General features: G+C 39.9%; 1 protein-coding gene across 3 annotated transcripts in view; it reads right to left on the bottom strand.

Annotated features, from left to right (window-relative positions):
• Nucleotides 1–16717, bottom strand: part of SIK3 (SIK family kinase 3) — a 244763-nt gene extending 228046 nt beyond the window's left edge. For all 3 annotated transcript variants that reach the window (XR_012497380.1, XM_019713625.2, XM_019713626.2), the window contains exon 1: nt 16439–16717. Coding sequence is in view for 2 of the 3 variants with exons in the window: in XM_019713625.2 (XP_019569184.2) it covers nt 16439–16702 (264 nt within the window). In the remaining variant the exon portion in view is untranslated. The remainder of the gene's footprint in view (nt 1–16438) is intronic.
• Nucleotides 16718–17171: the final 454 nt, after the last annotated feature.

The following is a 17171-nucleotide window of genomic DNA, read 5'->3' as shown; positions in this document are numbered from 1 at the left end:
CAGAAAGGAAACATGTCTTGTAAAAGGTGAGAAGTCAAGGTCACTAAACTGAGTTCTGTATACCTCTTTTAAGTAATAACTTTTCCACTATCTGCTTTGATGTCAGCTGGATGCCAACACAATTTCTTGATGCCTTTTCTGCCACCAACCATCTCTGTATATTCTGCATTAAATGATTGTGAGCAGAATGTTGTTTTTCTAAAGATGCCCAAGATTATAAAATGAGAGTTTGTAAAAAGACACTTAGGATGTCAAGCCAGAACTAAGTATGTCATAACCTAGAAAAGCTCTTCAGCAAATAACACCTCAAAGTCATTTGTACTTTGCAAGCTGAGTTTCACAATGCATTACATTTTAATCAGTAAGTTAAATGAGTGTTTTCTACGGGACAGCAAGAAGTTTTACTAAAGGAGATCACAATGCTTCCCAAACTGGTATAACATATTAAGGCTATATGTTTGAGGCTGGCCTTCTATACATAACTGAAGGAGTGTAAACCTACAGTATCAAAGCAAGTAAAGACAATACAATCAATAAAGTAAGAGTTTGGAAATGTACCCAACTATCTATAGAGAGTATGTGGATAAAGTAGTTTTCTAAATCAAGAAAGAAAAGATGGATTATTCAGTAAGTTGTATTGGAACATCAAGCCAGACACCTGGAGAAAAAGATTCATTCATTCAATAAATGAAGGGACTAAACTGATGCAAGCACGTGTGCCAGACACTAAAAATAAGAACAAGGGGAAAAAAATCACACAATCCATTGCCCTCATGAAGCTTAAAGTCAAGTGGAAAGAGAAACCATTAATGACTACAAAAACAAATGTAGAATTACAACTCCAATAAATTCCATAACTGATCCCTTTATCATTTGGTTTAAGCCAAAATGCATTCTACATGAAGCAAATATCTAAATTTGAAAATAAAACCATAGAAGTACTTGAAAGAAAACATGGGTAAATATGTTTATACGATGAGAAAAGGAAGGGAAATAAGAAGTCATAAAACTAAAAAAAAATCTGACCACCTAAAAACGTTTACATTTTGTATTTTTTTAAAACACACACCTGAAACTAATATAAAATAATATTGAATGTCAAGTATAATTTTTAAAAATTGTCATGGGAATATAATGCAGCATAGGGAATATAGTCACTAATATTATAATAACTATGTACAGTATCAGAGGGTAATAGACTTATTGGGGTTATCACTTTGTGAGGTGTATAAATGTCTAATCGCTATGTTGTTTTGTACACCTGAAAATAAAAAATTCACAGACATACACACACACACACAAAGTCATATCTGTAGTATATCTGTAGTATAACTAGTTTCAGAAGCATATCTGTAGTATAACTAGTTTCCCTAATATTTGAAAGGCTATTACACATTAAGGGAGAAAAAAAGCCAAAAAAAACAGTAGAAAAGTGGACAAAGGACACAGACAATTCCAAGAAAAAATACAAATCGCTAATGGGCAAATTAAATGACTCTCAAACTCATTAATAAGCAAATACAAACTAAAATGACATTTTCTTTTACTTGTCAGATTGACTCCCTAAAAAGATGGCTGGTTGCCAGTGTTAAAGAGGAAAGAGTATTCTCATACACTGTCGAGTGAACTAGCAAGGCCTTTCTTCAAGGGCAATTTGGCAACATTTATAAAATTTGAAGCACTCATACTTTGACTCAGACATTCTATTTCTAGTGAATTGTTATATTAAATTACTAAGAAAATGGCAAACCTAGTTTCAAAGAGCCAAACATTGTATATATCATAATAGAAAAGAATACATAACTTTCGGTAAATTTACTCTAGATTGGACCTAATAAAACTCTAGTATTTTAAAAACTTAAATTAAGTCTTAAGAGTCTTCTGAATAGTAAATAGTGCAACAGCAAATGGAACAGAAAAGAAACACTAGCACAAGTGTGCAAATACAAGGAAACATTAACTGACATATAATTTGTAATTTAAAAAAAGCTGGAAACAACCCTAAAACCTATCAATAGGGTACTAGTTAAATAAAGTATACTGTATCCATAAACTGAAATACTCTACAGCCATTAAAAAGATTAAGACCAAGGCAAAACATACTGACATAGAAGAATGTTGGAGATACATTATTAAGTTTAAAAACAAGTAGCAAACTAGATGTGTGGTATAATGATCCCTTTTCAATAAAAAACATAAACTATTAATATGTGAGTAGGAAAAAAATCTGGTTATAAAACGTTAATGTGTTCTCTGGGGAGAGGGAACTTTCACTTTCTATGTCAAATATTTTGTAAAGTTTGATTATTTTATAAAACACATGTATCAGATAAGATTGATACATTGATAGATGTTTTTAAAGAGACTTTGATGCAATTATATGAAATGTCTGGAAAGGGAGAACTATCTGAAAGTGGGAGAAAGGTACAGAATGAGTACAGAGCAAAATATTCACAGAACATATAATTTCAGAGTTAAAATAATTTTACAAATAAAGAGACTAGGAAATCAAAATTAAAAACTTTTGCGCTACAAAACAAAACCATCACAAAAGTGAAACAACCCACACAATAGAAAATATTAAATCATACATCTGATAAAGGACTTGTATCCAGAATACATAAAGAATTCTTATGTAACTCAACAACAAAGACAAATAACCCAACTAAAAAACTGGCAAAAAAAAAAATCTGAATGTACACTTCTCCAAAGATCTACAAATGGTCAATTAGCATGTGGAAAGATGCTCAATACCCTAATAATCATGGAAATGCAAATCAAAGCCACAATGAAATGCCACTTCACATCCATTTGCATGGCTAGATCAAAGAAAGACAGTAACAAATTTTGGTGAAGATGTAGAAAAATTGGAACCCTAATATATTACTGGTGGGAATGTAAATTGGTGCGGCCATTTTGGAAAAGTTCGGCAATTCCTCAGTTAAACATGGAGTTACTACATGATCCTGCAATTCCTTTCCTTAGGTAAATGCCTAAGATAAATGAAAACATACATCCACACAAAAACTTGTACATAAATGTTCATAGCAGCATTGTTCATAATAGCCCAAAAGTGCAAACAATGCTAACGTCCATTGATTCATGACTGGATAAACAAATGCAGTATATCCACACAATGGAATAGTATTCAACCATAAAAAGCAATGAATTGCTAACATATGCTAGGCTGACCCTTGAAGACATTACACTCAGTCAAAGAAGCCAGACAGAAGAGGCCATTTATTTTATGATTCCAGTTATATGAAATGTTCACAGAGATTAGTTAGTGGTTGTTTAAGGCTAGGAGAAGAAGGCTGAGGAAATGGACGATGACTGCTAATGGGTATGCCATGTCTTTCAAGGGGAATGGAAATGTTCTGATATTCACTGTGGTTGATGACTGCACAACTCCATGAATATACTAAAAACATTGAATTGGGTGAATTGTATGGTATAGGAATTAAATCTCAATAAAGCTGATGAAAAAAATACATATAAATAAAAAAGAAATTGGAAGTTCCATGAGGTTAAGTGATTTGTCCAAAGAAAAGTGCCAGGCTACAGGAAACAGGAAACATGTAGCTTGACTCCCACACCGATGCTAAGTTCATTACTACAGATTGCCTCAGGCAATTTTGATGGGCCAAAAAGGTTTCCTAAAAAACTGGAAAAGCAGAAAACACTGGCACTAGCATAAGAAAAGGAAGGGAAATTTAGATAACACTACAGAAATGAGGTTTTCAAAATTTAATGTAACTCCAAAATGGATTCTTGGCCTAAAAACTCTTAACAACCATTGATATAAGAGGCTGTGACCACTGTAACAGTGCCCCTTTTCCTGAGAGCTCAATTAGAGCTGGGCACCGATGCAGCTGCTGCCTGAAAAGGAAGAAGGAAAATGAGATCAGAAGCAACAGCGGGCTGAAATCACGGGCCACGCGTCTGTATACGTCAAAGAGACAAATAAGTAACATGCTTAAAATGAGGTGTTTTATTCTCAAGGCTTGCAAACTCCTCTAAAGAGGTCCAAAAGTATCATGCCAAGATTTAATTACCTCCCAAAATTACTACTGTATACATATAAGATACTTAGGTATAATATATAAAAGGGGTATCTCTGCAGCTGACTTGGACATAAAGATCACTGCTGGAATACAACGGCCCCATTTGACTAGAATAACAATATCATTGTTCATGTAAAAATAGAAAGTAAGCCAAGAGCATACAATCACTAAAAACGTTATTTTGACAGTTTAAAAAAAATGAATTATTAAAAAAACTTATCATCAGAACACTGCTTATGCAACATTAGAACATTCTGACAGAAGGAAAGGACAATAGGAGGCAGGAAGCAGAAAGAATTCCTGCAGGTACCCAACTTATCCTAATAAGAAACACACAGCTCTGATTCCGCCTTACATAATAAAAACAATTCTGCTTCTTGTGGCATAAGGACGAAGATTTCTTCTGCCAGGAACAGAAAACAACTTACTACATGAAAATGTCAACTTGTTCCATGGAGCACTACACTGGCGGTGAGCAAAACTAGAGTTTGGGCTGTTTCCTCACCGAATTTTTAACATCACTGGCCCATTACCAAATTCAGTTCAGTTCACGCAAACTCTTAACAGTAGACAAAAATACCACCCTGAAGTATACACTATAAATAAGAGTCTATAAAGTATCTTGTCCTCAAATTTCTAAGAACTTTGACTTATTTATAATTTTATATTAATGTAGCTCTCCTAACCCACCTCCAGTCAACCATCCTGCCAAAATAATCAATCCTTTTCCCTCTCTCTGTAAAGCAACTGGTGCCCCCAGCATGCAAACTGGCCTCAATTAATAGCTACTCTCTTACTCCTAGATAGTTCTGCTCTCACCCATTAAGGTGCATGCTTACCAAGAATTTTTTCCCAAGCCTATTTATACCAGTTGCTCTTGTTCTTACAGCTATATAATTAGGTATTTAAACTAATAAGAAATCAGGGAGAACAGAAAGACATGTTCCTATGAAAAGCAAGTTGAACGCTTTAAAAGACTTGGTAAAGCCAAATTAGATGTGGATACAAATGTAAAAGATTGTTGGGGAAATCATAAAACCCAAGAAGGATTCTATACTCATATTGCTTCACAAGTACCTTTAAATTCCTACTCTGCTTTTAAAAAGCAAATCAAAACTGGAAATCACAGATAATGACTATGGGTATGTTTAATGGAAACGAGATGAAGGCACTGCAATTAGGGCATCGATACACAAAGAAAGGCCTTGACCCTACATCAAGTGATTAACGAATGTGGGATTTTGTTGTTTTTTTCCCCCCTTTTTCCGCCTCCCCCCCACTTGGGTTCAAGGCTTTATTTCTCAGTCTAGTTGTGTAGGACACAGTTCCCTGGCCCCTGCTGGTATTATGAGCCTTGCGCTCCCCCTGGCTGAGGCAGTCGGCCGCTGGTCGACCGTCGTCTGCTCACAGCAGCCCACGGCCACTCTCACTGGCTGCCGGCCACTGGCCGCTCCTGCCGCTCCTGGCAGCACACAGCAGCCTGCGGCCGCTCACCGCAGCCCAGCTCCAGGGAGAGCCATTGTTCACAATCTTAGCTGTAGAGGGCGCAGCTCACTGGCCCATGTGGGAATCAAACCAGTGGCCTTAGGCGATAGGAGCACGGTGCTCCAACCACGTGAGCCAGCCGGCCGGCAGAATGTGTTTCTTAAACAAACTGCAAAGAAAAAGACAAGTAGGGGAAACCTAGAGAGTAAAACAAAAAATGTAAAAAACAAACTCATGGGACATCAATCATTAGGTATGAACTTTATAATTTAGACCCTGACTCAAACAAATAAGTGGTTTTAAAAAAAGAACACATACATATACATGACAATCAGAGAAATTTTAACACTGACTTGATATTTAATGACATTAAAGAATTATTGAGTGGCAGGTTAGCTCAGTTGGTTAGAGCGTGACGCTGATAACACCAAGGATGCCGGTTTGATCCCCACATGGGCCACTGTGAGCTGCACCCTCCTTAAAAAAAAAGTCACCAAACTTCTAAATACCTTTAAAATATATATATATATTGTTTTAGGTAGGATAATGGTATTGTGGTTATTTTTTTAGAAAAAAGACTCCTCATCCATTTAGAGATACATGCCAAAATATTTACAAACGAAATGATAGGTTTCTGGGATTTGCTTCAAAACAAACTAGGAAGAAAAGAGAAACAGGAAGGGGGAGAGATGAAAGATTGGCCATGAAGTGATAACTGCTTAAACTGAGTGACAGGTCCATGGGAGTTCATTATATTATTCTCTCTACTTTTGTACTTTTGTTTATGTTTGAAATTTTCCATAATAAACACTTTTATATGCATTCACTCATATGTATATTTTCAGTTAAAATAAAATATTAAAAGTATATATGAATATGTATCATTATTTCTGATTTCCTTGCTTCATTTGTTCCCCCCCCAATTAAATAAGCAAATCATAACCCTAACTAATTGTGTAAGAGGACTTCTATTAGAGATAAAAGGACATATCAGATGCCCCAAATACAACAGCGGTAACCCCAAAACAATTTAAGACCAATATCCCCGTATTACCCATGAAAATTTCTAGAGTAACACATACACTGCCTAAGGCAAATCCAAACACAGTAGGGCTGCAGCATCACCATATTTATTCACATAATTCTGGCCCTGACAGTCTCCTTCACCATCTTTTCACCATTAAGAAGAGGGAGCAATAACTTACAACCTTCATTAATCTCTTAAATTCTCACTCAGGTCTACCAAAGAACAGTTATTTAAAAATCAAAGGTTCAGGTAATCCAAGTCTGTTTCTCATTAATCTTTCTTCTTTCCTTCAGCAATTTCTCCAATTTAGGTTTATGTCTCTTTGTGAAAGATCAGTAGAGAATGATGAGTCATAAGAAAACAACTGAAAGGTTAGATTCATACTTATTCTTTTCTTTCCTCCTCCAGGTTTGGTTCAGGAGCTGCTCTAACCCTCTTTTGAACTGTCCTTTATCACCCTAGATTTAAAGACGCAGCAGAGTCTTAAAAGCCCTATCCTCCCAAGCCAAGAAAGGCAGAGGGGAGACAAGATAAAGAAAGGCCATCTCATACACTGCTGGGGAGGCTAACCCAGGCACAACCTTTCTTCTGAGAAATAATGTGGCAATCAATATATGCATCAGGTGTCTTAAAAACATGTGTATCCTCCTCCCAGGAATTTCGCTTCCAACAATCTATTCTGAGCAAAAACTCAGAAATGCATCAAAGATTTGTACACAAAAATGATCATCACAGCAAATTTGTAACTGAAAACCCGGAAAAAAGCTTAAATTATGAAAAAGCTTCAAAAAATAACAGCGATCATATAATGGAAAAGTATACATCCATTAAAATTGATGTTTACAAATAGTTTCTAATGATGGGGAAATGCTTGTAATAAATGTTAAGGGGGGGAAGGGAATAAAAGAGTATATCGATATGATCCCAAATATAGATTTTACAATATTAACAACGCTTGCCTCTGGGTAGCAGGATCACAGGTGATTTTTTCCCTTCTGCTTTTTTATAACTTTCTGAGTTTTCCCAAATTTCTTCCATGAGCACAAATTACTTTAATAATCAGAAAAAAAGAAGGGCAAGGTGGTAGAAGACAGCCCGTAATAATGAACAATTGGCTTGAAGTAAGGAAATCATAATACCTGTCTTCCTCTACCAGGCCTGCGCTACAAGCCTTCAACTGCTCCTTTAACTTAACCTTTTCTCTACTCTGATGAGAATAAAATTTATCTTCTTGTCTCCTAGTATCAGTAGTTGCTACTTTTTGCACACAGATGATACAACAAAAACTAGTTAAATTAATCCATTAAAGGTAAGAACCATTAAAAGTAACCCATTAAAATTAAGGGCCAGTGACAAGAAAGTTTTGTTTTTGTTTTAAATCAGCTCACTTAGTATAAAGAACAGAACAAGAGGTAACTCAACAGATAGTTTAAAGTTATTTCAGGAAGTGCCAGCAGCCTAAAACAGCTTGGTGGGCTGCAAAAGAAGAAAGGCTCCAAGGCAGAAGAGGGCAAAGGAGACACTAGCTGACTATACCTGTGGGGCTTTCTCAAGGAAGTAACCCACCGGGAGCCTGGATATGAAAGAACCTTCTATTTTTAAAGGGACCTGAATTTAAATTGCAGGGTTTGCTTCAGATACTGAACTTCTTAATAATAAAAATTTGAGATATTCCAAAACTAAATTACTTGCCCAAAAAGGTTGTGAAATCTCCTTAGCTGGAGATTTGTGAGAAAAGGGTAGAAAATTAATTTTCTTTAACATCTTAACTAGAGATAGGAAATTTCAATAATAAAATTCTAAGACACATTAAGAGTATTAAAACAAACCCAGCTCCTATTTTTTGTAATCCTTATATTCATTCACTAAATGAATATTTACAAGCATTGTAGTGGGCACAAGGAATACAGCAGCAAACAATAAATTAAAATCCCCATCTTCATGGAGCTTAATTTACCACGCTGAGCCTCCTAACAAGTATTAAAAGTTAGATATTTTCTTCGTGTGTTTTTTTAAAGTAAAATGATGTTTAGAAATGTCAAGCATGTCAAAGCACTGCCAAAAAAATAAACACCATCGAGCTTTTGGACTGACCCAGAGAGACCCTAAATAAATATCTGTGAAATAAGACTAAAAAACTGTGTGGCTGAGGTGGCAGGGAGACTTAATTTAACTATATACAAATCTGTACTTTTTGAATTTTGTGCCATACATCAATTCCCAGCTTTTGATAAGTACATATTTTTTCAAAAGTCTATTGGATGGATGGATGGATGGATGGATGGATGGATGGATGGATGGAATGAATGAATGAATGAAAACTTTCTCCTTCAAAAATTTCAGTCTCAAGAAGTCTGTTTACCTAATCTAAATTTTCACATTCAGTTCTTCCGAAGAAAGCAATGAGAAGTAAAGCACACTGCTGGTAAGCATGTACTGGAGCTGAAACTAGGCAAAAATTTGATAATTTCTCAGAACTTCTTAATGAAAACCTAAATATAGTTTAAGATAACTGGCCAAAAGTATTCAATTGAGTGAGCCCAGCCTACACAGACAAGCTTCAGGCGATGGGTTTGCTTCTCCTTCCTTCTCAGTTTCTGGGAACTGAGGCTGAATATTCGCTATCTGGTTCCTACCTCTCTGACAACCTAAATTCTGAGATTAAATAGTATTCAGTGGCCAGACTCCCTGTCCACAGTGGATCACACACCTCCTAAAGAGATACACGTTCTTAACATAACTTCGCGACAGCCCATCCAAGTTTTGTACTAACTGATGGAACTTTATCGTGAACAGATCCAAAAGAAGCCCTTTCAAGCTAATTCATCCAAGACTATTGAGGCTTCTCAAAGACACTGCCTCAGCCACTTATTTACCAATTACGTATTACATTAGGACAAAAGTCCACAAGAATGTATATAATTTTCATCTTCTAGACGTTACCAGTCATCCTCAGGACAGTATGATTGTCCTGTATTATGTATTATGCCAGAAGGGACCAAGCTACTATTAGAAAGGGGCAGGGACTCACCTGACGGGTGAGGTCATTCCCCTAGGGAACGGGTGTAGTAGCTCTTAGACCAGAAACTAGAAACAGGTAGGAGAAGCCTAGATAAGGCCTGTGTCATCAAGGTATGTATCCTGGTGACCAGTTCTCTTAATGAGTTATAAGATGGCTCCATCCTCTGGAAACTGATCTGGTAAGTAAGGAGTCCATCTGAGAAAGGAACCTTCAAAGATAGGAGAGACCAGCCCAACGAAGTAAAAGTATAATTACTCATATTCCCCGGGAGTAAGCTAGATTTAGTGGCAAAAGAAAACTATATAAGGCAGACTGTGTTTACGGTCATTGCCTTTTCTGTGTTTCTTTCCCTTTTTACTTCCCTAGTATTGTGAAAGGTTTTTTGACACTTCAGTCATGTCAAGGGGGCACCAAGGGGTACTTGAGCAGGAGATTTGAAGGCAAAGCAATGGATCTGTGGAGGACTGCTGATAAATGGCAGGGGTGACAGAGTGAAATAATGCCAAAGGACAGGTAGTGTTAGTATATACTCTTCCTCCTACTTGGAAATTTTCCTCTCATCATGACATCTCACTTTTGGAGTTTGGTTTAATAAAGAGGATAGTTATCTTAGACTTCAATTAGTAGGTATATCTTGTTCCTCTAATACAAGATCAAGTGCTCAGAGGGCAAGGGCAATATTTCCTATAACTGGAGGAGCCAGAGTAAACTAGTAGGGACGCCTGGATTCTAATTCCACCTCCCCCACTAACTAGCTATAGGATTCTGAGCAAATGGGAGGGTAGGGGGAAGATACCAAAGGGAACCAGGAATCTAATGGTAATTGTTCTAAACTACTTTAATAGCCCTTAAAGACCTGAGATTCTAAACTCCATTAAGTACATCTTTCTAGAGTATAGAAAAGAAAGACTTGGAATAGAAGATCTCTAAAATCTTTTTTGTGCCTCAAAATCAACAAATATTTATTGGCTAATCATGTTTAATTTGTGTGCAAAACATGTACCATTCTCTTATAGTGTGAAAAAAATGTTAAGTTGTTAAAATTGAATACCTCCCCTATCTGAAGAAATGCATCAGGAAAAGCTTTACCCTTAACCATAAAATAACCAGCATGAGTTTTTAAAAACATAAATCAGATGATGTCAGTGTTCTGCTTTGATACCCTCTGATGTCAATGCCCTGTTTAATACCCAATGCCATAAAATGGTCTATAAACCTACGTTATACGGCCCCTGTCTACTTTTCTGACTTCATCCCTTACCATCCTCCCACTTTTTCACTAAGCTCCAGGCACCATGACCTTGGGTCTAATTTTTGGACAAACCAAGGTCTTTTCTACCCCAAGACCTTTGCACTTACCATTCCTTCTGCGTTGACTATTCTGTCTTCCAAATCTTCCCAAACTGTTTTTTTCTCATCATTCAGGTGTCAGCTCAAATATCACCACTTTGGAAAGGCCTTCCTGACCACTCTATCTGAAGCAGCATCCTTCCCCAGACACTCTCTAATCCATTTATTTTCTTCGTGGTACTCATCACTATGTGAAGTTATTTATTTATTTACAGGTTACATATTTGTCTCCTCCCATTAGAAAGTAAGTGCCAAGAAAGCAAGAGAGCCCAGGATAGAACCTGACACAAAATTTGGATTCAATAAGCATATGTTGAATGAATGAATGAATGAATGAATGAATGAATGAATGAGAGAAGGATTCCACCTCTATGCAGAAATGTGTTAAATATTTTTAGAATTATAGAGGCTCTGGTGAAGAGAAAAGATTTTTTTCTTTCTTTCCAAAGCATCCATTTTGTTCTTTTTTATGCTGTGAACCAGAAAACATTAGCCAGATTGATGCCTGGAAAATGAAAACAGCAGTTCTGGCACAGAAATAACTGGTCTGAGCACCTCTGGCTTGAGCCAGATCTATGACTTTCTAGGGAGCTGGCAACAAAGTCAGAATGTTAAAATAAACAGCTCTGATGCTGAAAGTAGGATACTGGTATTTTGATTCTGGAAAGGCTAGTCCAAATCAATCTTAGCTCTTCACAAAATTTCAACAAAGTCAATAACCCCATTGCAAATGAAGTACCATTTGCATCAAAATGAAGTCACTCATCTTTCAATAGGCATTTCTAGATTATCTAGGGATAGAACTATCCTCCTCAAATGTAACTAATGTAACTCTTGCTTTCAATTTCTTTTGGACATAATTCTCTTTCCTATTTACTCATGAATCTTGTTTGCAGCCTTCTCATGAGCACAAGCATCATCTCATCTGCTTCAGTAAACTCTTCCTTAGAAGTCAAAACAATGCCATTAGCCTTCTCTGAGTTGGTCTCCTCATGAAAATGAGTTTGCATTAAACCATGCAGCCCACAGATATGTCCTGGATGGTTCATATTTGGAATGGGGTCATGGGGCAAAATGTCTTCTCTGTGTAGTATCTAAAGTTAAGAATCTTGACTTTGGCCTTCTAAGTAGCACCCAAACGCAAATGTGTTCTTAAGTCCTATAAGAATATTTCTTCATATTCTCCACCAAATTTAAGTAAATCTGTGCAGAAAAGACTACATTCAAACTGTTCCATCATCAATGTGACAAAGAATAGTTACATAAACACTTGGAATATTCAAAGTCGGCCAAATTAAAGCCAGCGTTAGACACAGTTTTCATTAGACAAGTCTCATAACTATTTTTTTAAAGTTTAACTAACAGAAAGTTATGTTTTAAAATGTCAATTTCATGAAATTAGCCCATAGTCCACAGGAGTTAAACCCTACTCTCTCAAAGTGGCACCTGACATAATAACAAACTGTTTTTTACCTGAAAGCATATCATGAGGATTACATGTACTCACAGTAAATGAATGGCACATGCATTCACGAACTGTTCCATGGGGGTGAAAAGCCAAAAAGGGGGACTATGGCTTCCTCATCCTTGTGGTACAGCATCTGATGACGACGACGACGATTACACTGATGATGTATGTACCTACTATGCGCCCACTCACTGTTCTAAGAGCTTCACGTATGTTAATCGTCCTAATACCTACACTTGGGAGGTAAGTACCATTGTCATCTCATTTTATATATGAGGAAATCCAAGCACAGAGAAGTTACATAACTTACTCAAGATCACCCAGCAATTAAGTAGCAAAGGATCCAAACCCGGCAGCCTTATCCAAAGCTCAAGCCCTTACCACACACACAAAAATGGGCAAGCGATATATATATAATATTTGTTGAAATACACATTAAAAGTATTTGACCAATGGCTTCTAAAATGTATACTTTTTTTAATGCAAAATATATCTACCCTTTGTTCCCATTCGTCCAACCAGGGAAAATATAATGAGGTACAGGCAACAGACTATAAGCAATTGAGAGTAGAAAATCTTTCTTTCAATTTCTTTAATACTTCATAGTGTCCTACCAAGAGAATAGAGCCAAAGAATCTAAGCCTCCTTAGGAAAAAAGGAAATCAAAGATGGTAGGGCAAAGACGGCCAGGGTGAGCTGCTGACCAAAGTATGTCAGAGATGAATATTCTCTCCTCTTAACTGTTCTGCAGTGACGCTCTAAGCACTGCAGCGCTGCCAGCATTAACTTGGAGCTCGTGAGTGCCATGCTGCAAAAGTCACCAACAACCAAACATAAAATATTTCCTTTACTGATTTCATTCATCCCAGGGTCCTAGCGGTTTGAGAGGTAACAGAATCTGGAAAACGGCCAGCTTCACCACTTATTGTTGAGTAGCCTAGTCAATAAATGAAGTTTACTTTAGCCTCAGTCCTCAGAATGGGTAGTACATATAAGAAAAGGTGTTCATAAATAGTCCTTTGATGTTCAGAAACACCTACTATTTAACCTCCTTCGTCCAACACAAATATCGACTGAATCGGCTGAGTCTGATTGTTATATATGGTTATTTAAAAAATCCAGACCATTCAGTGACCTATAGGGAGAAAAGAAGAAAGAAAAAATCTAATACCTCTAAGAGATGAAACAAAAAAATAATATAATACATTCTGGAAAGAGAAGGGGAGAAAATAGCTTTCTTTGGTTCCAAGTGAGCTGACTACAGAACTAAGATAAACACTGCAGTGCATGGGAAGAAAAATCTGAGTAACTGAAACAGCAGCTTCTGCAACCACTAGTACCTAGGCACCTACCTTCCCCATTATATAACCAAACCATGGCCTTAATAGGCCATCATACTGTATGTCAACAGCTGTTAGGCACATCTAAGCTGTCAGCATTTAAGAAACCCTTCCAAAGTGGACTCAGATAAGCACGGAGCAGGCCAAAATATGCTCATCATCCACCCAGACCATATGACAACTCCTTGTGAATTAAGCTTCACTCATGTCATCAGAGTAATTTAAGCAGCAGAAGATAGGGCACTTGTAACTGTAACTAGAAAATTGCACACTGCTACAGAAACACAAATGAGTGCTGGTGTGGTCCCATCACATATGCAACTCATTGAACTCATTGTCCAAGCCATTTCAGTCTCATTCAAGGTTTTGAATATTTCCATACATAGGAATTGCATAACTGCACACCACAGACGATCAAAGATAAAAACCAACAAAAACAGTGACACCCGTTTATAAACAAGCCGATGTTTAAAATGCTGCATTCCTAAAGGATACCAAGGCCTCAAGTCCTCAGAGAAAAACTAAGACACACACACACACACACACACACACACACACACGAAAATTAGAAAGCGGGCAGACCAGCCATAATTAGCCACTGGCTTTGCTGACTACTGAAAATAGAGATGTCTTTTATATATAAAGCCAAGAATCAACTGTTTGCAATTACATTTACAAAAACATTCAACCCTGTCTGTCACAATTTTTATCAATATTTTGGTATATCCAAGGGCTGAAAGACACAAAATTCTTTAAGTCATGAATACCATAAACTAGGCAACCAATGAAGCTCATGGAGTCCATCCTCCAGAGGTCAGAGCAAAATAATCAGGAGCGAAATGTGATTACTTAGAAAGGGGTGGGGTGGGGGGTACAAAAAAGGAAATACCAAAACAAGGAACAAGGCTCCAACAAGAAGAGTTGTTTGTACACGTAGGTTTGGCTTGGTTAACAGTAAACAGAACTGGAAACACTGGGGGCTGGGGTGGGGGGTGATGCACTAGAGTCTTGGCTCAGTCTACTCCCCACTGAGGGTCTGAGCATAACATAGGGAACCTCAGACTTTGGTATCTCCTGCAGCTCAAACCTGCAGACTTGAGGCCCTCTGATAAAAACTAACAGAAAAGCTGAAGGGGGCCCCCCAGAGGAAGTGAAACTGACCAATCAATTTTCCACAGCCACCAACCCTGCCACTCTGGTAAGAAGGGCCCCCTGTAGCCTTTGACAGAAAGGAGGGAAAAAGGAACTTCAGGTTGTAACTGAGCAGGAGAGAGGCCTAGATAAGTCACTGGCTTCTGAAAACAAGCGACTGCCATAAAAGCAAAAACAAGGTAGTGATGACAACCAGAGGCTAGGCTGAGGAGGTGAGGGGAATTGATGTGGCTTTGGTAGGAAGCAGCAGCAGCAGCAGCTATAAGGGTTCTTCATTAGTCAGGTTGAGGGAAACACAAACTGCCAGTTTTAAATATAGTGAATGACTACACTGAAGTATTCATTCAAGTGAGAGACTGAGCAAAGAAAGAAATTTGGAGTACAAATGGGCTTTGTGGGTCCAATCGAAATCAAATGATTCCTCCTGATGTTTTAGATTCCAACACTCCCAATGAAGAAGGCTACAGGAAAGAGCTACCCATATTTCCTTGAAAAGGGAATTTTAACGTGTAAAACTTTGTATGTATACATATATGGCTTCCCAACTGACCTTGGCCAATTTCACTACTACAGCACCTCTCCACAAATCCCTTGAGAACCAAAGGGCCCAATGAGTGCAATCCTCCAGTGTCCGGGTTCCTCATACCTCTCCTCAGTCACAAGCCCTTCCCCTCACCACTGAAAGCTTACCATGGGTTCTGTAAAACCCACAATTCCACACCCTCCAACAACTATAACCAGCCATCCAGCTCTCCCAAATTGTTTAACTCCTGGTTACCTAGTGCCACCATAAACCTGGCCCCCCACTCTGTTCCTTGAGCCCCTTCCTGCAGAAAAGCAAAGTGATTTTTCCCCAGTGTTCCCCATTTTCTTCATCACCTCCTCTAATGATTTTGTCTGTCCTCAGGCTTCCACTCCCACCATCTATCAGTCCCAGACTAGCAAACGCTGATTGGTGTGTCATTAACCAGTTCCCTCGTATATCCCGGCACGATGCACCGACCACACACCCCTAGTACATGCCCCAGCCGTCCTTGTTCCCCTTAGAAGCCCCTTCTGCCCGTTTACTCTTGTCTTCCGCAATCCTCCGGGTCCGCATTTCCTATGCCCCTGCCCTCATTCGCTCAGGATTTCCTACTTGACGGGTCCAGCCTTCTTAGCTTCGAGTCTCGTGGCTCCGTCAGAGTTCCGAACCTCTTTCCAATCATCCCCTCCACTGCCCTCGAACCCCGTCCTCATCCCCGACTCCGCTGTTCCCCAGGCCCCCTCGCTCAATACCCCCCCGCGTCCCTTCTGCCGTGGAGTTTCCCTCTCTCAGTCCCCAGTGTCCCCTACCTTCTCGCCCTCTCCTCACTCCCCTCGACAGCCCCTTACCCGTTTCCCCGGTCCCCAACGCTCTCCAATATCCCAAGCCCTGCTCGCTGCGCCGACCCCTCAGCCTCGGTGTCTCGGGTCTCCTGCCCCCGCCACACTCGGAGGACGGTCCCGAGCTGCGCAGCCCCACAGCCGCCCGGACCCCCGCGCCACTACCTTGGCCTTGGTGACGAGGTGCGTGGCCCGCTTAACCACAGCGAAGTTGCCCTTGCCGATGGTGCGGTCGATCTCGTAGTAGCCGATGCGAGCAGGCACCGGACCACGGGAGGCCGGGGCTGGGGGACGCGGCGGGCCAGCCGCCGGGGACACAGCAGCGGGGGCGGCCGGGGGCCCCGGGGCGGGCGGTGGCAGTAGGCGGCCGGCCGGCCCGGCTCCGGCCCCGGCAGCCCCGCCAGCTCCGCTCGCCGCCGCCGCCGCCATCTTGTTGTGCAGTGAAACCTCCGGGACCGCGGGGAGCCGGCGAGGGGGAGGGGGCGGGGGGCGGGAAAAGGAGGGGGGGCCATGCGGACGTCACTCGGGGGGGCGGGGCGCCCGAGCCGCCGGGGCCCGGCGCCATGGCAACTGCTCGTCACGTGTCGACGCGCGTCACTGCCCAGAGCCATGGCAACCGTGACCTCACTGGCGAGCTCGACCTTCCCGCGTGGGCCCTGTTCCTCTGGCGCTGGCTCCCGGCTGCCCCCCTCTGGGGATAAGACAGTGGGCACCGCAAGTGTACCAGCCAGTTCCAAACCGCTGCAGCGTTCCCGATTCCGGGCTGCTTTAAACCTGACCCAAAGCCAGCCCCGTGGCCCTTGGAATAGCTAAAATGACCCCTACAGTGACCTATGTCCCAGTTCAGCAATCGTCCAGCCTCCCTTAAAACAAAATATTGCCTCATCACCAAAAATAC

The sequence above is a fragment of the Rhinolophus sinicus genome, linkage group LG06 (genome assembly GCF_036562045.2).
Source record: "Rhinolophus sinicus isolate RSC01 linkage group LG06, ASM3656204v1, whole genome shotgun sequence".
In the NCBI taxonomy this organism is placed as follows: domain Eukaryota; kingdom Metazoa; phylum Chordata; class Mammalia; order Chiroptera; family Rhinolophidae; genus Rhinolophus; species Rhinolophus sinicus.
This window is presented reverse-complemented; position numbering and strand designations above follow the sequence as displayed.